Source organism: Myotis yumanensis, unplaced genomic scaffold, assembly GCF_028538775.1.
Source record: "Myotis yumanensis isolate MYYU_CA2020_CCGP unplaced genomic scaffold, mMyoYum1.0.hap1 SCAF_3, whole genome shotgun sequence".
In the NCBI taxonomy this organism is placed as follows: Eukaryota; Metazoa; Chordata; class Mammalia; order Chiroptera; family Vespertilionidae; genus Myotis; species Myotis yumanensis.
The window spans coordinates 20,952,472-20,976,309 of NW_027223754.1; the positions used below are offsets into that span (position 1 = coordinate 20,952,472).

Sequence of the window (23,838 nt, forward strand, 5' to 3'; positions counted from 1 at the left end):
GAGACACATCAATTGGTTGCCTCCCACATGAGCCCTGACCAGGGCCAGGGATTGAGTCTGCAACCAAGATACGTACCCTTGACCAGAATCAAACCCAAGACCCTCCAGTCTGTAGGCCGACGCTCTATTCACTGAACCAAACCAGCTAAGGCATATAGTCCCGTTTTTAAGCAAGAACACCAGAAAATATTTTCTTCCTGGGATTTTGCAATGCCATTGTTTCTCTAATTTTATATTTGAAATGGCTGGAGAAACTGTATTTAACTAGGAGAGCACTGTAGACAAAATTGTTTTAATGTATATTAGGGCTACAAAAAACTATTCTTAGCAATAGGAGGAAAAAGATGATAGTATAATAATATACACATCCATTCTTTCCTCTCCTTTCCTATCTCCACTTACCTAAAAAGAAAATGTTGATCCTGTCTGGACTCTTTGCCCTGAAAGTCACCTCTAGGTTAGGAAATGTTTCATCTCTTTTAGGGCACATTGACCCATTTGATTGATGGTTTAATATCTTCCCCCAAAGTACCAACTAATGTTGGTTGTTTCTTTTAATTTCAAAACCTGTTCAGTGGTAACACAGGTCATTTCCCATCTCCTGACCCACACCCTAGATGCCAACAAAATTAAGTGCTTGCTGTAAGCCATAGATACCTGCAAGCAATCAACCCATTGATGGCAAATAGCAAACTGAAATGGCCTAACTATGCATGTGATTGTCTGATTCATATTCATTTATACATGGAGGTAGGATGCTGAGACAGCTAAATAATTAAATCACATAATGTAATTAAACTGGCTCTATTAGAGTGCTCTCTCCCCCCACCCATTCTTCTTGCTGACAGTATGCATGCCAGGCTTCACCCCAGTGCAATTATGCTGAATAGTTAATACTAAGCCACGCGAGTATGTGGTAAGCTTTTTTGTTGTTGCTGCTCTTTTTTTTTTCTTCCAAGTTCCATAAGTCAAATGCCAGATTTTCAAGGTACAACTTCAGGTCTTCAAATGATAGACATAGAGCTCTTTACCAAACACATTACAGCAAAAGACCAGTGGCCTTAATCCTCCGAGAACATCCAGGTCTCCAAAATTGGTCACTGGGCTATGACCTTAGATATTGCTTCGTAAAGAAAAAGGAGGTAAATTTTCAGGCCTTGCTTGAAGTGCCGCTGAGTAGACTGGGTTCTTGCTCTAGCAATTTCTTCCTCATGAAACAATTTACAGGATGCAAACCTACCTCTGTTTATCCTTCACCTGTCCATCCATTCCTAATTATTGCTTTAATAATTAATAGTAAAATCCTAACAATCATTTCTATTAAATATTGGTTGCCTCTTTTATGTCATATAATATCCTAGTCAATTTATATTTATCTACTTGAATGTACACAGTAGCCTCATGGTACCATATTGTTATCTTTCTACATGGGGTGGAATGGAGCATGAGGTAGGTTACATATTTTGAAGGTAATATAACTAATTAATAAGAAAGCCTGGATTTGGGTCCAGCACTAACTCCAAAGCCCACATTTGCTCCTTTGCATCAGGCTGCCTCTTGATAAAATATATCATGGGGAATGATATTTTGTGCTTCCAATACAACTTAGTATAAATCTGTTTCTGACAGTGTCCAGCATCTTCTCTAAGGAAAATGAGGAAATTAAGCCCCTTCTATTCTATGGGTTCCACCTCTTTATCAGATGACTGTCAATTCAAATCAGGACACAGCTGCTATTACTGGCCACTACTGCTGTGAGGTGTATTATCAGTCTTTACTAAGTACCACATCCCAGCAGGCTCAACTAACTAAATCTGTAAATTAGGAAAAATAACACAGGAATTAAACAACTTCACATAAGCATCCACCTCATATCAACACCTTAGGTGATTTCTAAAAGGACTTTGTTCTGGAAAGGAAGTCATCTCTTTAAGAAATGGAAGAGAAATCCTGTTCCTTTTTCTTTGCTTTATGAATCCTCCACATAAAATATTGATTTTTTTAGAAAATGAAACTTTTTTCCTGCATAGGCATTTTTTTTTATCTAGAGCTAAACCATTTGAGTCAATATCTGTTGCCTTTGGAATAGTGAAACAGATTTCTTGATTACTATTACTCTAAATGGCTGAAGAATGAAGGAATTAATTGATTGGAAGAAATAACATAAAAAGTAAGGAGTTATTGATATTATTAAGGACTTGATACTTAAATATTGGAATCTATACTTTCAAGTTACATTTTACTTTTAGGGATAATACAGCTACCTACATTCATCTTAAAACACTATAAAACAAAAACAAAATGGTAAAATATGAATATGCAATTTATAAAAAATAAATTAGTTAATATGTTTTAATATTTAACTTTGCTGGTAGCAGAGATGTATATATTAAGCAATTACTATTTACTTTTACCAATAAATTAACAAATATCCTCAAAATATTCTGTTTAATGGTGGAGAGGATGAGAAAAATTGGCAAATGGGTGGCTGTGTCAATTTTCAAAGTCCATTTGAAAATTACTTTATCCATATTTATTGCAAAGGTAATGGTCACAAAATTTCATCCCAGTTTCATTTATCTGATTGTTTATTTTGAGTTTCATTTCCTTTGCCTCATTTGACCTAGAGTCTGCCGTGGTCAGCAAACTGAGGCTTGTGAGCCACATGCGGCTCTTTGGCCCCTTGAGTGTGGCTCTTCCTAAGCCTTAGGAGTACCCTAATTAAGTTAATAACAATGTACATACCTATATAGTTTCAGTTTAAAAGAATTGGCTCTCAAAAAAAATTTCAATCTTTGTACTGTTGATATCTGGCTCTGTTGACTAATGAGTTTGCCGACCACTAGAGGAAGGTACACTGACATACATGAATAATTATCTACTAGGACAAAGTATTATGGAAGGACAAAGAAGGGGAATGTCACCTAGAATTCTTAATGTTACAGTGGGGCTTCACATATGGTGTGTCAACTAAGCTAAATCTGCAGGATGAGAAGATGAGAATGGGCTTTAGGCAACAGAGTGGGTGCAGGTTTCAGGTGAAAGCATTTGATCACAGAAAGATTTGAGAGAGGTCTAAGGTGCTCAGCAATAGTACTGTTTTAGGCAGAAGTTTGAAGGATCGGCGGGGGCTTTTAGGCGAGAACATCTAGAGGCCATTTAATGTACAGATTTGAAGCTCCAGGGAGAGAGCTTCAAATAACTGTGCTGAAGTTATAAATCCAGGTAAAATCAGGGTACCAATGATAAGTGGAGAATCATAATATCAATATGAAGCCAACATTTTGAAATAACTAAATGTTAAATAATAAAGCAATGGCAATATAAAAACTGACAATTCTACTCTCAATCATTAATCAGTTTAATTAAAAATGAATAATACCATGGAAAAATGAAATAATATCTTATGAACATATATGTACCCTACATACAGAAAGCCAAAATATTAAATATAAATCTGAAAAAGAAAGATATGAGAATGATATGTACCAAATTACTAGGGGCCCAGTGTACAAATTTGTGCACCTTGAAAGGAACTGTGGACTGCGAGGCTGCAGTAGGCACAGGGGCAGGTCTTGGCCCATCCTCCGCACCCCCCCCCCCCCTGCCTGGCCCCTTCCGTCACCACCCCCGGTCCCCTCTCTGCCAGCAGCCCTGCTCCAGCCACCGCTGCTCCCATGCGCTGACAGTGCCAGCCCTGCTCGCACCCGCTGAAGGCATGGAGTGATTGGGGCTGGTGCCAGTAGTGGGTGCGACTGGCAGCTGCTGCCCCAATCATTCCTCAGGAGCAGGGGGAGGTGGAGAAACCCTCAGGGGTTATCAGGGCTGGCAGCCACTGCTTGTACTGCTGATGGTGCCAAACAATCAGGACCGGCTCCGGGCACCGGCAGCGGGTGCGAGCAGGGCAAGCACTGGCAGTGGGTGTGAGCTGTGACTCTGGCACCAGCATCTGGTGCAAGCAGAGCCGTCACTGACAGCAGGTACAAAAGGCAGCTGCTGTCCCTGATCTCCCCTCAGGAGCAGGGGGAGGTGGAGAAGTCCTGAGGGGAGATTGGGGCCTGCAGCCTCCGCTTACACCTGCTGACAGCACAGAGCAGTTGGGGCCAGCGCCCCATGCCAGTGGTGGCTGTGAGCGGCAGCTCCGGCACTGGCAGCAGGTGCAAGCACCAGGCGGGGACTGTGGTGCACGGGAGCAAAGAATTTTCAGTAACCACCAGAGACTCACCCCGATGGCAGCTACTAGCACCCTGCCTTGTTCTGGCGCCCCCACTCATCTGGTCCACCATCCCACCACAGCCAACACCCACCATGTTTCCTGCACACCCCCTGGTGGACAGCGCATGTCATAGCGACCAGTTGTTCCGCCATTCAGTCTATTTGCATATTAGCCTTTTATTATATAGGATTAGTCTTTGGAAATTGGGTGACAGTAGATAACAATTTACATATATACATATATGTGTGAAAATGTGTTTATGAACATTATATATACTATATATATATTATATATATATATTTGGTACTTTTTCTATAACTTAGCATTTTATAATAAGCCATCGTTTTCAATAAAAAATACATCATGAAATGTTAAAGACTATTATTTTTCATTTCACTTGATTACTAGAATGTTTGCAAGTTACAAGGCTACCATTAAAGAGATTTTACAAGATTGTTTTCTGGGTAAAATTTTTCAATATACGATAATACAAAATTCAGTTGTAAATTTAATCTTTTGTGTTTCATTCAAACAAAAGCAGCATAGAATAATGGAGAAAATACTATTCTAGATGTCAATAGAGAGATTTTAACTAAGCCTGCTCTATAGGCCTCTTAGTCAAACTGTTTAACCTGTGAGGGCCCAGATGGCTTCTAAGATAAGAGGGTTGGCTCAGATTTTATCTATGATAAACTCCCAGTCTATTTTGCCTGAGTCCAGATCATATGCAAAAAAAATCCTATCAAACGTGTTCCAGTCAAATCGACCCACATTCAAATTTTGAGATATGAAAATAAATGGTCACAATCTGAGCTCTTAAAATGTGCCCTGACATCTAATAGAGATGTATATGTTTCAAGGGGAATTTAGTGTTTATTCCTCTGCTTTTGTTTCCCCCCTTTTGTTTCTTCTTTTTGTCATAAAAAAGATTGAAAGTCCCTGCTGTATTAGTGTGCAGAACATAAACCACAAAGCTCTTCCTGAAAGGTAATTTTCCAAGGATGAAAAATAGGAGAATGGTGTTTGATTGTTTGGTTTTCTGTCATTCAATGTTGTATTAAAACAACCATTTTTCCATAACTATGAATGGCCTCACTCTTGAAGACTGTCACTTACAAATGAAAGGTGATAACGTTGTGAAAGCAAAACCTTTCCCAAACCCCACAAGGTTTTCAGATGAATTTAAAAACTAGTCAGAGGTACACATTCATATACACATGTATCCATTGTTGGAGGAAAATTAAGAAACAATTTATAAACTCCATCTCATCCACTATTTTCAGCAAAATATTACATCTTAAAATAATTATGTTTTCTAAATCTTATAACCTAATTCTTTATGTATTTTCCCTAGGGAAATATTTCTTTAGTTTTTACCTGATTTATGAATTTTAGTACACTAGAAGTTAGATACTAGGAAGTAAAATCTAGAAGTTGCCATAGCTTATAGATTATTATATTCTTTCAATGGAATAGGGAATTGTGTGTATATTTTTCCCGATTCTAAGTGCTTATTTTAGAACACATTTAAACATATAGAAAAAGCAAAACACTTAATAAAAATTTAAATCATCAATAATCCCAGGATGAATAGAACACTATGGGGCTAAATTTGGCCTCTTCATAGTTTCTTTGGAGAAGCTGTTATGGGAACAGCAGCCTTATGCTGAATTTAATTATATGCTGCTTCTTTCCATTAAGGGACAAGGCCTGCCATCGGAACTGGCTTAGTCCCAATTTTTACAACTCAGTTTTGATCATGACTCAAGCGGGAGCTAAAATGGTGGTTGCAAATTTAAAAACTTAACCCAAACAAAAAACTTCCTCTGTGACCTTGGGAGCTATGTCACCTGTGTCACTGTGGCAGAAAGAATCACTGTGCTATCTATGTATTAGAACCAACTTGGTTCCTCCCTCATTCCAAGTACACACACAAAATCCCTTTAAACTGGCCTTAGAGTTCATGCTGCAAACCAAGAGAGCTCTCTGTCTATAATTCGGTGGTTACTTTGTGCCTACATCTCAGAAAGCCCTTCGTGAAAAGCACATAGAAGGAGAGATGTTGGAGGTCACTAGGGCCAATGGTTTAGTACAAATCTTAAACTCTTTTATTCTAATGAAGGTAATGTTTAGCTCTACCTAAATTCTATTCCATATGCTCATGGTACATGTGGGCACCTGCCCTGACCTGGGTTAGAGTGCCCTCTCCCATTAGTTCTCCTGTTCAGCTCATATCCAAACTCTGCTGGGATATAATCTTCCCTGAGATGCCAGCCTCAATCTTCCCAAGAAAAGTTGGGCTCTGGTTCGTTCTCTCTCTCTCTCTCTCTCTCTCTCTCTCTCTCTCTCTTCTTCCCGCCTCCTCTGCCCCCCTCTCTTCTATGCTGTTGTGCCGCTTTGTGTATACTTCCAGTATACTGTTGGACGTTGTTCTTGTTCTTTAATTATTTGTCTCTAATTTTACTCCGTGAGCTCCCTGAGGAAATTAACTATGTCTGAGTGATCTTTGAATCCAGAGTACCTAAAACCACCTAACCTTAGTAGGCATGCACACATATGTCAAATAAAAAGAATTGAATATATTAAGGTACATTGTGGTAATTTGGGGAATAGTTAATGTGCTTTTATAAGCTCTACTGAAATCTGCAGTTTCTCGTTTGAGGAACTAAGAATAGATCTTCAGATTTCTTTGTGTTGTAAGTGTTTACCATCTTTCACTCTGCAGAATTTAAGATCTGCTCAATGGAATAATATCTTAGGCTCACCATATATAAGATCTACGCAGGTGAGGTGAACTATGCAAATGCAGTGATATAAAACATTTTCATTTCTATTAGAGGTTGGGAAGGAGGCAGAATAGTTTCTGAGTTTAAAAAAAGAAAACTTTCATTGGGGCCTGGGGAAACAGTCTGTGTTTCATAAATTACATTAAATATTTGGTATGTAAAATTCCGGCTGTTGTTCTGCATTAAATGGGTACAATGCATCCCCCATCTAATTAAGTAACCATATGGAGACAAGTCATATTTACATAAACAAAAGCAGAGAACCCAGTGCCACTGCATTGTCTCAGATTATGTAACTTGGTTTCCCTAGCAAGGCTTTCTACTCTGACTTGCACATATTGCTGTGGGCCAGTATGCTCACAGACATTGAGTAGAATTTAAAGAGCTATTCCTAAGGTGCCTTGCTTCATCTAAATATTGCAGTGAGAGGTGTTCTGGAATACTACTATGAAATTGCCTCACTGCTTACCTATCAAAGCCAGTAGTTTTCAGATCTGGCCAACGGGAAATCCATTGTGTATCATCATCACATTGCTTTATAGGATGACCATGTGCCCGGTGTATGGTGTGCCCATTCACTACACATTTATTGAATAAATAAATGCTTCACAGCATGTTTTAAAAGATCTTGACCTAAAATAATTTTACTAACATACATTTAGATAGTAAATAGTAAGGAAATGTTATAAACCACAGTTTATCTCATAAGGCCTCTGGTATGAAAATAATAGTAATCATAAAATTAAAATATAAATATTAGAATGATAATTTTGGGAATGGAAATCATAGAGATCATAATTATAATTATTTTCTTTGTTTATTCTTATTTATCTGGTCAGTGATGCTGATGGTGGTGGTAGCGATAACACTTTATATTTATGTAACATTTTACCATATACTATTTTGAACATATATTATCTTACTTTAACATCACAAAACACTGACTAATAAATTTTAATTGCTCATTTTTATGCATGAGAAAATGGAACCTCAAAATTAAGTTACTTACTCAAGGTTGCAGAGTTAACCCAGACTCTAGGTTATTTGATTCTAAAGTTCTTTTGTTTCACCAGATGTAGTCTTTGTTTATAATAGGACTTTGGAACAAATAATATTTTGTACTAGTGAGAAGACAAGCGTACTTTGGAAATAGAAAAGAAAAAAATGAAATGTATTACAAAGTACTCTTGGAAAAAAAGTATAAGAATAATTTAGAATTTCTTAAAAATCTGGTGAAAAAACTTTATCTATACTCTTATCCCATGGAATACCAGCACAGCTCTCCAGGGTGTTATAAATCCCAGTTTGGAATGACTGTGGCTTCCAGGGTTCCCAATCCCATTACAGATTTAACAGATCAAATGGTCACATGTTGGGAGTTTTTTGGTTAAACATAATGGAATGACAGTGCCCAGCCCCAGTCCCTTCATCTTGCTGAGGTTTGCTGTCTACTATTATACTCCTTGTATTTTAATTGGCGTTTTAGCAGTTAAATATTTCCACATAAAAGGAGATGAAACTATTTCCAAATGAAACACAGACAAATCCTTCTCATTATTTTATTCTCAAACAACATTTATTCTTTGACTTTTTTTCTGCTTCCGACTTCAGTGAGGATGCCTAGTCAGTTGAATATAATTAGTTGAGTTCTTGCTGTGCTGTTCTCTCAAAAATATTTATTTTTCAACATCTTCTCTGCATGTGTCTGTAACACACCCATCCTGACCTGGAATTGCAGTCTAGCTGACAGGATAACTGAACAATCTTTAAGATGACTATCCACACACATAGTACATCATTTTATATCATCTTTTGGTTTTATGAACTGCATGCTATTGCCATAAGCCAGGCACTAAATTACAGTATCAGGCTTCTAAGAGTCCATTCATCTAAACTGAAATGGAATTGTGAGGTTGACGGAGTCAGAGACTTGTGTTCAAATTCTCAGTCCCCATTTGCTAGCTGTATGATCTTAGATAAAACACATCATTGAAGCATTTCCTCCAATGCACAATGGGACATTTCCCGTACCCACATCACAGACTTGCTGTGAAGCTGAAATGGCCTAATCTATATACAAGGCTTATTACCATAACCTGTAATCGCTCAATAAATGACAGCTTTGATTTTTACTATCTGCTAACAGAGTTTCCGCATTTTTTTTAGCTTACCAAAATTCTTTCTGTTACACTGAGAGCATCGGGTTTTAATTAAGTGAAGTTTAGAGTTCTGGCTATGTTTAAGAAGAAAGATCTAGTTGCATCAATAAGTTATGTTTTCTGCATAAACAAGAGAAAATCTGACTATTAGTAGCTTAAAAAAATTGAGATTTAAAACAAAATTGTTCTGCCCTGGTCAGGTGGTTCAGTTGGTTGGAACACATCCCGTATACCAAAAGGTGGCAGGTTCAATTCCAAGTCAGGGCACATAGGAAGGCAACCAACCAATGTTTCTCACACTGATTTCTGCCTCTCTTCCTGCCCTCCTTCTCTTCCCTCTCCTTCTCCCTCCCTCCCTTCCTCTCTCTCTAAAATCAATAAAAACATATCCTCAGGTGAAGATTTTAAAAATAAAATTATCAGGAGGTGGATTCCTTGTTAGTTCAGCCCCTCAGTGTTTTCAGAGCTGGTACATCTGTGCCCCTCATAATCTTTCCCAGTTAAGGGCAGGAACAAAAGAGAGAAGGGTCAGGAAAATACAAGCTTTCTCAGAAACTTCTGTTTATGACTTATTTGCTAGATCAGTGCTGGGTAACCGTTCTTACCTGCAAAATGAAAGTGAATCTGTGACTTTTCCAGTCTCTGCCATAAAAGTGATATGGGAGAAGGCAGTGGGCTGGGCCAGTCACCAACATTTTTCACACCAGCTTTAAAACTTTTATCTGAATTATAAAGCAGTGGCAACTTATGAGATTACAAGTAAATGTACCTGGAAGCCAATAAGTTTCCATGCAGTCTTCCACAAACCATTTATTAATGTTTCACTCCTCACTCCTCCTATAAAGAACAGGATCTGTCAGCAACCAAGCCCCATAAAAGTTCCCACTTAAGTTTCTTTCCTTCCCTTTTGCTAGGGTGATTGCCCTGAGAATTTCCTGAACAGTTCCGTTCTAAAACCACTAGGTGGGGCTGAGCATGGTTGACTAGAGCAGTGGTTCTCAACCTTCCTAATGCCGCGACCCTTTAATACAGTTCCTCATGTTTTGGTGACCCCCCAACCATAAAATTATTTTCATTGCTACTTCATAACTGTCATTTTGCTACTGTTATGAATCGTAATGTAAATATCTGATATGCAGGATATATTTTCATTGTTACAAATTGAACATAATTAAAGCATAGTGATTAATCACAAAAACAATATGTAATTATATATTGTGAAATATTTATTTCTAATTACAAATAAATGAAATTTTGTCTTGAAGCATGGTGTAGAATGGGTAACAGTCTTAATATAACAACAGTAAACTACATTGCTACATTTTGCAACAGTATGCATAAAAAGCCAACGTCAGTGTGAAGGTTGAGATTGCTTCTTTCTCACCAGATCAAAAATTCTCGGGGCAGTCTTTGCAAGAGCACAACGAAGATCATCATCCACAACAAGTCTACTTCTGTATTTAGACTTGGTAACCAACAAGCTGGAAAACCCTGTTTCACAAAGATATGTTGTTGAAAATGGAAGAAGAAGGCGCAACACAGTCTCAGACAGAACAGGATATGACTGCAAACACTTGATCCAGAATTTTGTAACTGGCATTGTAGATAAATCAGTTCTCGCTGCATCGTTGTTAATAAGTTCAATGAACTCCTCTTGTGCTGTCTCAGGAACATCTTCAACTTTGACTGTGAATGGGCTTCTGGCAAGTGCAAATGGGGTGTCAGGTAGATTTGGGAAGTACGATGAAATTTCGTCTGCAAGCATGTGCAAGTGTTCTTTCACAGAAATTATCATCATAATCCTTTTGTCTGGCTCAATGTCATGTTCCTCAAAGAAAGCAGATAAGGTAGGCAACATGTAAATTTTATTTTCATCCTTTTTTTTTTTTTTTTTTTGCCAAAGCTGAAGTTTCGTTTGGAATGATTGGATGTTTTCAGACAAATTGAGGCATGTTGCATTTGGTCATTGCAGTGATAAATTTAACTCATTCAAGATGGCAAAGATGTCAACCAAGTAAGCTATTTTCTGCAGTTCACTTTTATCGCCGAAAAGTGCTTCGAACTGCGGTCTTGCTTTCTGATTAAAAAACGTTTTGAGTTCATCATGAAGTTCAAAAACACGTTTTAAAATTTTTCTCTTGACAACCATCTCACTTCAGTGTGAAATAGAAGAGCATTTTTCTGAGCATCCAACTCGTTGCACAGTTGCAAAAACAGTAGACTTTAAAGTGCTCGCCTTTACAAAATTGACACAACTTATGACGCTTTTCATTACTTCTTGTAACTCTTGTGGCAGCGTCTTCATTGCTAATATTTGCTGATGAATCATACAGTGAGTTCTGATGACTTTTGGTAACTTATTCAGTACCAAACGTTGAAATCCAGATTGACATCCTAGCATAGCTGGAGCACCATCTGTGCAAACACCACAAACCTTTTCCCAAGAGATCTTATGCTCTTTCAGAAATGAACCAACTGTGTCAAATACATCACGTGCAGTAGTTGTCATTTCAAGAGGTTTGCAAAAAAGAGACTTATCTTTAAAGTTGCCATCATTAATATACCTCACGTAAACCAGTAACTGTAAACAGTTTGCAACGTCTGTAGATTCATCAAGCTGGATACTAAATATTGGAAGTAGAGCAGATTTAATTTCTTGGATTACCTGATCAAGAATATCAGCAGACATGCCATCTATTCTTCTGCGGACAGTGTCGTTAGATAAGGAAATTGCACTCAATTTTGTAACAAATTCGTCTCTGATCATAACTCAAATAATGTCTTTGGCCACTGGCAACAGTAAATCTCAGAAATGGTGTGAGGTTTCATAGCTCTGGCAATTCTGAGGGCCACCAAATATGAAGCTTCAACGGCTGCTATGTTTTGTTTGTGGTACTTGCCACCAGTGTCAAGTCTGGCTTTCTTGAGTCCATCAGCTTTGCTTCTAAAATAGTTGGTATCCTTGCCAGCAAAGCTTGGATGCTTGCTATCAAAATGGTGTTTTAGTTTGTTCAGCTTCATAGATTCGGCTGATAGAACTTCACAACAAATAATACATTGCGGTTTCTCAATTCCTGCTGTAATTATTGAGGTAAAACCATACTGTTAAAAAATCCTCACTATATTTCCTTTTCTTAACGTTCTTCTCTAAACGATCCATTGTCATGGGATGGTTTTCTAATGAAAATAATATATAACAATAGCTATAATAATACAAAAGTTGATACATGGCATAGTTCAGTCAATACAGTTCATTAAAGTTTCCTATGATTTACCATTCTGTGTTGTTGTTTTTACATACCTGTTACTATCACAAGGGGGCAGTATTCACATCAACCACAGCTGAATATAAAAAGACCGATCAGTATCCAGATTAAGTTCCCATGGTACGGATATTATTATTTTTTTTTTTTTTTGCAGTAGTTGATGATTTTACAATACATGATTTTACATTCACCCAGTAATTATAATTCATGAAGTGTCGTCTTACCTCCAATGCTGCTGCTTTCAACACAGTAGCTGGTTTTAACAGAGTAGTTGCTTTCAACACATCAGCTGCTTTCTACACAGTAGCTGCTCTCTACACATGTGTGACTGCTCCACATAAGTACATTATGGCGCCAACCCTGTCACATACACCTGTATTTGTATGGGTTGTATGTGATGGGGTTGGCTCGATGATGTCATCACGCTGGGTACTCGTATGTGGGCGTATCTGCATGTGGGCGGACCTGCCTGGAGACGGATAGAGGAGCGGTGTCTCGGTTCCTAAGACCATAGAAAATATGTGTTTTCCGATGGTCTTAGGCGACCCTCGTGAAAGGGTCGTTCGACCCCCAAAGGGGTTGTGACCCACAGATTGAGAACCACTGGACTAGAGGGAGGAAGGTGACTCAGCCCCCTGGGTAAGGAAGGACAGCCTGCTGGAAGATTCCAGACTTCTTGCTGCAAAGAAGCCACCTGAAAGGCAGGGCATTGCAGGATCTGGAGCCTGAGCCCAGAAACTTGGGGGAGAATTAGGGGGATAGGGAACAGTGTCAGGTAAACATCACTCCCAACACTTCACTATGCAAAGCAAAAAAAAAAAGAAAAGAAAAATATATCATACTTCTTTCTACTTTCATTTATGTCATTTCTTTGTTGGAAGGATGCAAATAAATGGTAAGACGTGTATAAATATATACCTGCGATCTCTTACCTTCCCAATGCCACCCTAATACATTTATTTTCTTTTTTTGTTTCTTGTTTTCATGGGTCCTGGCCCTTTTCCTACTTATATGTGATTTTGACATAGCTTCAAAAATAAAGATATAATGTTGTATTCTGCCTTTAAATTGTTTTCTCCTTTGAATATTAAGATTGATTGATTCTTAATGGAAGTCCTTGAGCTAGCCTGCCGACTTTTCCATTCCGTTCTCCTGCTCTGTTTCAGATGAAGGCTGACTTGTTACTTTATCTACAGGGCATTTATTAAAGTAGCAGGAGGGCAACCTAATTGCTTTCAGATCTCTCTGTGTTTTTGTGAATTGGATGGTTAAAACTCGATTTATCTGATGATCTAGTGTCTTTATTTGTCATGTTATTGCTTCTGGGTAAATGTGGCCTCACTATTTGCTTAAAGATTGTTCTGTATGATCCCCGCCCCCCATTTCAGTAGTTGTGTTAGACATCCATGCATTGTTACCAGTTCAGCAAAAGTGCATCATTCAAAATGTGTTCCTGTGGCTGTCCTCTGGGGCTACCATAGGGTTCAGTACATATTCTTTATCAGTGACCATTTTCTGCACCAATGAATTACTTTGGACAGAGCTGGAGTCCCTGATGAGTGTAAGCTGTAAGATGCCCATATAAAATCTTTTAATACCTTTGTCATTTTCTCTAATGCATTGAGTTATAAGAGCCTGAGGGGACGTGGTATTTATTGAGGATGGAAATTGGCATGAACAGTCAGCAACAAAATGAATTAATATATGATATGTTTTATGAAGTCCATTGTAAATATAATTTAAAACATTTTTTAAAAACCCTCTCTGATTCTATCCTGAAGCCCATCTTATTCCATGTATTATATACATATTTTATTTTTTGAGTCACTTTATTGTACTTTTATGACACATTATTTGCTCTCTTACTATTTAGAGTATTTGCTTTATGGTGATTTTTTTGGTGCTTCCAATTACTTACACATGAGTAAACTTTTCTATTACAAATGTATTTTAAAGCTTATAGCATCTTAAATTATTATTTTCTCCCTTAAGTTGATGTATTTTATGGAAAAAAATAGTTTGGAGAATCATACTATTTTTATGTTTAATTTATTGTAATGGCACAAATAGTGCTTGTGTGTGTGTGCCTATTGGAAAGGAGCCTCTTTTATAACTGTTCCTTTATTTTCTTTCTTGCACAAAAATATACCTATAGGCAGCCATGCCTCCTGTTCTTGGCCCCCCCTTCTCTTGACATTTGAGAATGCCCCCTTAAAAAGTTCTTAAGACAGTACTCCTAATATTGTGAATTATGTTTGCCTTTGGCAGTGCTTATTGATTTACGTTATTTTTGTGCATGTGTTTGTTTGTTTATGGTAGAGAGTATGTTTTATCACATTGATGATGGTGGATGATTTACAGGGTTGACATCAGAGTGAATGAGAGGTTCTGTTTGTTCATAATCACCCGAAAGCATACAGAAAGTCAGAGTAGGTCACAGGGTGGACCCTGTCTCCTAGGTTCTCTTCTGAGGAACCAGATGCTTCTTCCAGTGGTTTTGCTAGGTTATATTTCCCAGCTTCATCCTAAGACTGGTTTGCTTTGAATGGGAATGACTCTTTCCAGGGCTTTGTTGATTTTGGTATTGGAATCCTGCCCTTGCGTTCTTTGTTCTTTCTCATTGAAAGGCACAGATCTCATCCCCTTGGTCATCTCACATTGCTCAGCAGTCACAACTTTTTTCCCTTGACTTTCAGGTAGTTTTCCTGGACTTAGATCCTTGCTAAATGTAATGAATAGGCAATGAAGCAACATCTGGGCTCCTGCTTTTCCCTCTTTATATTGCTTTACTCTACTCATCAGTTCCCTCAATTTAGGGGAAAATCATATCTATGTCTTCCTTTTGAACAGATGTAATTATAAGTCCTCAGCTAAAAGTGCATAGCTATTTTAGTGATTTGTTTTAGTTCTTAGCCTTGAAAGTGGGATTCATAGTAACTAGGGAAGGAGTGTGGGGATAGGCAATGATGGCCAATGACAGGCAGAACAGTGTGCTTTCATTTTAGCAAGTGTAGTTAAGTTGGTGAGTATTTGGAAGAAACCCTATCCAAGGTAGGATAATAGACAACCTCCAAAGTTTCACAGGCAAGGAAAGTGGGCAATTTGGAATCTTCTAGATGTGTCTTATGACTGAGCATCCTGCATCAACATAACCATTATTCACACTGATTGTGGGAGAACAAAATCTATTTTCATCATTATTTTATTGTTCACTTTGAGGTAACTACTCACCAGACTGAATCTTTTTTTTAGTTAATTCCTTCTTTTCTTTCTTTCTTTCTTTCTTTCTTTCTTTCTTTCTTTCTTTCTTTCTCTCTCTCTCTCTCTCTCTCTCTCTCTCTCTCTCTCTTTCTTTCTTTCTTTCTTTCTTTCTTTCTTTCTTTCTTTCTTTCTTTCTTTCTTATCCATCACCAATTATCCCTTCTATGCCCACTTTCACCTCCACCCCACACCCACCATCACCACACTGTTGTCCATGTCCATGAGTTCTCTCTTTTTCTTCTTTTTTGCTCAATCCCTCAATCCCTCAATCCTTCCCCTCCCCTAACCAGAGCTGTCTGCCTGCTCTCTATCTATGAGTCTGTCTCTATTTTGGTTGGTAGTTCAGTTTGTTCATTGAATTCCACATATGAATGAAATCATATGGCACTTGTCTTTCTCCAACTGAGTATAATGTTCTCCAGGTCGTAAAGGGTAAAAGCTGTGGTACATTTACATAATGGAATACTACTCTGCTGTAAAAAAGCAGACTGAATCTTAAGAGCCAGCCTCTTACTGCACTGAATTTATCTCAGTTCTCTCAGCAAAGACATGCGGATTTAAAGCTATAGTAAGAGGGGGACTCCTATTCATTATTCTCACTTGTCCAGCAACATTGGAAGATAATTTATGTACACAGGGCTTATAAGCATGCTGCATTAATATGATGCAAAGTTTTTCAGCAAAGACTCTTAGAACTGGTGTGAGTTGTGCTTTGTGTCCTGATTGATGTATGCGCTGCCTATGTAGACTCTGTTCTAATGTCCTCTTCAATTTCACAGGAACTGACAACGGAGAAGTCCTCCCTGAATCCATCCCATCAGCTCCAGGGACACTGCCTCATTTCATAGAGGAGCCAGATGATGCTTATATCATCAAGAGCAATCCCATTGCACTGAGATGCAAAGCAAGGCCAGCCATGCAAATATTCTTCAAATGCAATGGCGAGTGGGTCCATCAAAATGAGCATGTCTCTGAGGAGAGTCTGGATGAGAGTTCAGGTAAGAATGTGAAGCAATCAGAAGAATCCATGATAGCTCTTCAGATCCTCATATTATTAAATGGCTGGGAAAACTGTGTAAGTCACTCACCGTTGTCTTTATTGAATAAGGTGCAATCCTATCTTTAAATGACTCCACAGCACCCTGCTGGTCTACTCCAGTATGGTACAGGGGCATTGCTTTTTCCTGTTCTGTATAACTTTGACACCTAATTTTGCATGGAAGTTAATATTCTCACTGGAAATGAAGTTAGGCAGTCCCTGTTTTCATTTTTGAATTTTAAATATTTTGAAGACACATCTTCCACCAAACAAATGCCTTTTTAAGCAGCATAATTTCAGTTTCTTTAATCTTTCCTCCTAGATATTATTCTTGCATACTTCCTTCTCCACAGTCGGTAGTTTCTGAGTGTTCTTTATGTTCTTTTGATTATGTGTAATGACAAAGCCCAAAGTAGATTACCAAACTTGAATGGGATCTCCAGTGTAATAGAATTTTAGGACCATTTTTTCTTTATTAGTTTGGTTACTTTGGCTGATGAGTGATGATGATGAGAATAATGATAATACTCCTAATGTTTATCAAGCACTTACAATGTACTAGGACATATCTAAGCATTTGATAGACATTATCTTACTGTCTTTGCCATTGTCCTCAGTAGGAAACTGAGGCTCAAAGAGATTAAGTAAACTATGGGATTGTCCTGGATCTCAGAGCAAGATCATTTGACTCAAAACTTAGAAAAATTACAGCTTTTTATATTTTAATGTATAACAGAAACAGTATATGCTTTTGAAGTTTGGCTCCTCAGACTACCTGAAAATTTAATCTAATTCTAAATACAATCTGGTATTACCCTAAGTTATTGATTTTTTTTTAGTTCCAATTCAATAGATTTTAAATAAGTCAGAAAGCCAAAGTATAATTAGGAAGTTTTAATTAGGTTTAATTTATCAATTATATACCAATGCTATTCAATACAATAGGCTAGGCTTTTCAAAGTATTCAAAGAAGGGTAAGATGCAAATACTCATCTCTAGACCTTTATACCTACTGATAAGCGTAAGATCAATATATTCATAAGTGCAGTACAAATTAAATGTCTAAGAGAGGTAGATAGTGTTATGGAGGAAAAGAAAAAAGAAAATCACATCTGACTAGGACTATCAGGAAAGGTATGGAAGCAATAGCATTTGAAAGGGACATTGATGAATATGAAATTCATATAGGTGTAATTGATACTATGCTAAGTGGACAGAGAGGAGTCTCAGTGTTCTTAAGTTCAACATCAGCAAACCAAAGAAAGCTTGGTATATTTTCAACAAGAAGTTTGGTTTTGTTAAAATATAAAATTGATGTTAGAGAATAGCAGCTGATTGCTGGAAGAGTTTGTTTCATTAATGGCATGAAAGGCCTCAAATATCAGGGTGAGGAGTTCTTTACTTATACTTGTGGATATTTTGCTGGTGATGGGGATTGATTATATTGACAGTGGCTGGAGCTCTGCTTCAAAGGATGAGTCTGTCATAAGTGTTTGTGTAAGGAGAAAAAAGAACAGGGAAGTTAGGAGACTTGGATAATTTGGTTGAGAGAAAATAGAGTCTGTTTCTAGAGCAGTGGCCACAGAAATAAGGACTAGATAATCTGGTGTGAGAAGCGCTTTAACGTATCAGCCTTAAGAGCTGATTAATGAGTGACTGAAGAAGATGGAGAAATAAAAATTAATCTCTAAAGGAGCAGCAGGGTAATGCAATTAATGTCATTAATTATAACAGCAAGGAGAAAAGTGTGGGATCATTGCTTGGGCAAGCTGGATTTGAAATACTTTTTTTTTTTTTATTTTATTTTATTTTATTTTTTTATTTTTTTTTCCTTTTTTTTATTTTTCGCTTAAAGTATTGGATTTGAAATACTTATGGGGCATAATGAGGAGCTGTAGATCTGGAACTTGCTAAAGTTCGGAGGTAAAAAAAATAAACTTGGTAATTATCAGTAAAGAATGAAGCTATGGAGATGGAGAAGTTGTTAAAAGAGAACAGGTAATATGAAAAGGAAATGGATCTTGAGACATACCTTCTTAGGTGTCTGGGAGAGTATTGTCAGCAGCCGACAAGGAAGTAATCAGAGTGTGTGCTGTGTTCCATAGCAAAAGGAGGAAATTATTTCAAAAATATCTTCATGTAATACTCTGTCTCTGCTTAGGAATCAGTAACAGGGAAGGCAAAAAGCTATATATGTGTGTGTGTATGTGAATGTGTATGTGTCTGTGTATGTATGCAGTGTTAGATATTATACAGTTCTGAACTAATTTGGGATTGCAGTATAAATACCTAAAACCTTATCACAATTCCCTGTTCATTCCAATGTGGAACTAGTATGAGGAAGAAAAAAGAAAAAGTTTCTGTTTTACAGATGTTGTTCTGCTAACCAAAAGCATGTTTAGAATTCTGGAATCTAAATGTGAGAACTGGAAGTTATCTTTGTGATAACCTAACAACCCTATTTTATGCATTAAAAGTCTCAAGTTCCAGGAAATACAACTAGTTCATGACATAGCTCTTTCTAGAACCTGTGTCTCCTGTTTTGCACTTCAGATATACTAGTACTTCCTTGACACTATAAGCCACCCTTACATCCAGATTCCTATGTTCTCCTCAGTCAGAATATTGCCAAATCCCTTTCCTGACAAAAGGATGGGTTTCAGCACATGCCTCATCATTTGCCATCATGATTTTTTCAGTGTTTTCATTTCCTGAGTGTATCATCCTATAGTGATTCCCTTGGAATTAATTTATTCCTGACCATTTCCGCCATCTCTTTAAGAGCCAGCCTCTTATTCTGTGTCATGTTGCTGGCACTGTTAGATAAAAGTTTATTACAACCAAAGATAGACAGACATTTCCAGGATTCCAGGCACAGTTGAGTATTTTTTCTTTGTTGGTCTTTTAAAAAAACACAATGGATTTAACATAATCGGGGCAAAATAAGACAGCACATGGAATCTTGATGTCAGGAAAGATTCTGCTTTTGTGCGCCCAAGGATGGGATCATGATAGATCTGGTGTTGGGACAGATATCTGGGCATGAAAATTTCTAAGGAAGACCCTGAAATTTGGGAGAGGGCAACAAAGGGAACAGCAGTTACCACAGGAGCAAAAGCCTATAAAACAATGGTAGCATATGAACGGTGTATGCACCATGTACTCAATTAGTCCAACTGGAAAGGATAAGTACCAGTGGCTCAGTGGGGCTGTCTGTTCTATCCTCAGATGTGTCTGTCCTAGATTTTTAACTCAAAATAGCAGAGTCCCATTGGGTAAACTGCTCCAAATGAAAGAGAGGCAGAACATTGAAAAATGATCAGCTATTTTTTATACCACTGCTAGAAAATCCCATATCCGTTCTCCTTTAAAGACTTCTGGATGAGTGCTGTGAGCCACTTTGACACTGTACCCTCTTGTAATTTCACAACATCCTGTTTTGTTATTGCTTCCCCCTTTTGATTCCCCCAGTATTGCTAGGCAACTCTGTGTCTTGCAAGTAGCAGTGTTGATTATATCTTCTGTCTCCGTGTAAAAGCCTTCCCTCTCCATTTTCTATATTTAAAAAAACGACCAATAAGAAGCCGCAAATTTCAAAGGAACTGGAAAGAACAAAAAGTTATAAATGACAAAATCTGAAGAGATTATATACCGTGTTTTAATTGCTGTTGAGAAAGAATTTAAATTTTAACAGCTACCTTTTTGAAAAGAATTTAATAAGCACAACCTTTTCTTCCAAGTCATTTTGATTGAATCAATAGGAAAGAAAGGTCTCTCGCTAAACAGTTTTCGTCTGTGCAGTTAATGAAAACTGCTGTCTACTGCGCACTGCAATTATGTTTCCTAAGCTCTGTATTAATAGTAGAATGGTGGAAAGTGGAGCAAGATGAGTGGAGATATTATACCCAGAACCAATACGTAAGTGCAATTAAAGTTGGAAACAAAATGGCCTCAGGTATTGAAAAATAGATGCATTACTTCCCTTGGGTTCTTCAGTGCTGAGCTTGAGCTCAGGGCTTCCCTGCCCTTACAAACGGAATGACTTTTGATTGGGTCTGTAAAAGAATTCCTGCCAGTCCAGCAGCAGTGCGTGAGCTGAGAGAGCAAGGACTGGGACCACGTTTGGCCAGAGTTAGAAAAATATCCGTATTCTTTTAAGAAGTTGGAAATAACTGCTTATATATCTTTGGCCAATGCGTTCTCCATTTCTAAAATCCCAGATCATTTTCATATTTTTTTTTTTACTTACAGGTTCCTTTCTTTGCAGACTGATGGGAAAGGCATAGGACCTGGGAGTGTTTGGAGTAAGACACAGAATCTTTTGTGTTTCCAAATTGGAGGCAGGACGCCCTTTCAGTTGCTAAAGGCTGCAAACTGCCTTTGGTCTTTCTGGTAATTTGGCCCGTCATCTAACAGTTCAAATAAGAAGAAAAAGGATTGTGTGCTTTCATGCAATTTAGCTTGGAAAAACCCAGGGCTCGAGTTCTTTCCTACAAAAAGTTCAATTTATTTGACAGGAGTTAGTGTGTTTGCACAGCCATGGCTATACTTCTTAGTAATGTACACATTCCGTTCTCTGCCCAAGCAGGGGATCCTTTCATTTGTTCTGCCTCATTTCGTCTGGAAATATGGGAGCTCTTCTCCCTCGTGGGTTCCCTCTGCTAACATCTGGAGTTGAGAGGTAATCCCAACCCAGGAATCATGCCTCTGAGAAAAGGGTGGTGTGATCAGTAACACAGAACTGACGAGCTTTAATCTAACAAATCAGCAGACACACACACACACACATAAAAAATCACCACCAGCAGCAGCAAAACCCATCATTGGCGATCAAGATAAGGTAGCCTGTGGGAAGCTTGAGTTATCAATAAGTGAAACCACTTCTTTATGTGCAATAAAGACAGGCATTTCCCTAATGGTGCACCAAGGCTCCTGTCTTATTCTACCTTGGAGATGCCGAACTCTAATGAGTGAAATAATGCGTATTCCAGTGTGTTATGGGCAAAGTCTCAAATCCAGGAAACTAATATTTTTATTCTTAAAGAATATAATTTCAGGGATTTCATTGCGTGTGATTTCTTTTCTAAACAACTGGAGGCACTCTCTGGGGATACGAGGTTAATGGAGTGTGTTGAGAAAAGGGAGAAGAATAGAACTAAAAATGTATTAAATCTTTCAAGTTTATATCTAAGAACGTGGCTATCCTGATGATGGGAATTTAAATATAGTACCTTCCCAAAAACCATTAATTTGAAGTTGCCTTCAATGATTCACAAATCACCAAGGTACATTCGGGAAGCATATATTTCAGATCACATAACACAGAAATAGTCAGTTTCTCAGATGTCGCATTGACAGCTTGTGGGTTTAAAACTCACTTTCATAGAAATGTTCTCCCACCCCACCCCAGATTGCACTTCGTCCATCACTCTGCTTCTCAGGGAGAGCTGACAGAATTGCAAAGGTTTTTAGGAAAACATTATGAGTTCCTCCCGTAAACCTGTGACACAGTATGAAGGACTACTTGTCTCTTGTGTCTAATTCAGCCTTTTCTAAAAAATCTGGAGATCATTTACTCTCACTCCATCCCTGGCAGAGATATGAAAGCAGCCAGCCATTTTTATGTAATCTAATAACAATTCCTGATACTGAGCAGAGCTTTATTCTAAACCCTGAATTTTGGACCAGTGTCTTTGGACTTTTTCGATCTTTTCTGTTCGTGCAACATTCAGAAGTGTTTTTCTTTTACTTGAAGTGGGATTTATAAGGTTCTTAAAAAAAATGAGGCTAACCCAGTGGTTAAGATCATGGGTGATACCCGGCCAGCGTGGCTTAGTGGTTGAGCATTGACCTCTGAACCAGGAGGTCACGATTCAATTCTTCATCAGGTCTCATGCCTGGGTTGCAGGCTTGATCCTCAGTGTGGGGAATTCAGGAGGTGGCCAATCCATTCTCCCTCATCATTGTTGTTTCTGTCTCTCCCTCTCTCTTTGAAATAAATAAAAATTCTTTAAAAAATAAAACAGCATGGGTGTTAGTGTTAGATGGTACCATATTTGAAATCTGGCTCTCTATCTATAAAATTTTTTAGATAGACATGTTACTTAGCTTCCTTTCACCTCGTTTTCCCCATGTTTAAATAGCAGTAATTATTATATCTGCCACATAGAACTATTGTGTGGGTCACAGAAACCAATATACATGACATGCTCAGTTCAGATGTGTAGCAAGTACTCAGCCAAGGTTAGCCTTCAAAATGATAAATATAAGATTGCCATTTTTAAAAAACGGGGCAAGTGTCTGGTGATTATACTTCAAAAATACAAAATTAGGGACTTTTGCAATTCCAGAAAGATAAATTGGCTCATCTTATTAACAGGTAAACAATTGTCTTTTCCAGAATAACGTTTTACTTGCCTGTGATTTACTCTTTCCATTTACATTAGATCTTTACATTGTTCTCAGAGCCAGGGCTAGCACTGTGGGAGATATAAGTTGTTTGATAAATGTCCTGACCTCTGGACATGATCTCCCAACAGGGGTTGATTTTAGTGACTTCAGGAATGGAAGGTCATTGATTGGGACAGTAGGGTTGGATATCACACCTGTATTTCTCACCAGGTCAGGAGTGTAATGTCTGAGTGAGTCATTCACAGGGTGCTGTCCTCGAAATAACCCTCCCATGCCCACTTCTGCCTCTTAAGTTTCCCTTCTCTGTGTTATCAAGCAACACAATCGAGTTAATTTGCTTTCCTCTGCCAGAGACCCTGGTGCTGATTAATTCTAATCTCTAGTGTGGAAGACACTGGAGAGCTTGGGTATATTCTTAGTTTCTGTACTTAAGACTGAACTTGTGGTGCTTCTGAGGAATATGTGGAGTGGTTATTAGCCAGGAAACTAAAGAGTGTTCGTTAGGCATAGTGCACATTCAAAGGAGGACTATTTTTTTTTAATCAAAATATATTTAATCTTGTTGGAATGAAGTGGCAAAACACATTTAGCCCTAATTAAGCATCTGCCAGTAAAATGAAGTATGGTTCTACCTTCTAATTATCTACCTTTAATTTCCTATTTCAGTAGCATGCTGGCCTGGAGACATATAAGCCCCTCC

General features: G+C 38.0%; 1 protein-coding gene across 4 annotated transcripts in view; it reads left to right on the forward strand.

Moving 5' to 3' along the window:
- The window catches only part of UNC5D (unc-5 netrin receptor D), a 530,300-nt gene that overhangs the window by 272,540 nt on the left and 233,922 nt on the right, over window positions 1-23,838 (forward strand). For all 4 annotated transcript variants that reach the window (XM_070408379.1, XM_070408380.1, XM_070408381.1 and 1 more), the window contains exon 2: window positions 16,468-16,686. In XM_070408379.1, the coding sequence (XP_070264480.1) occupies window positions 16,468-16,686 (219 nt within the window). The remainder of the gene's footprint in view (window positions 1-16,467; window positions 16,687-23,838) is intronic.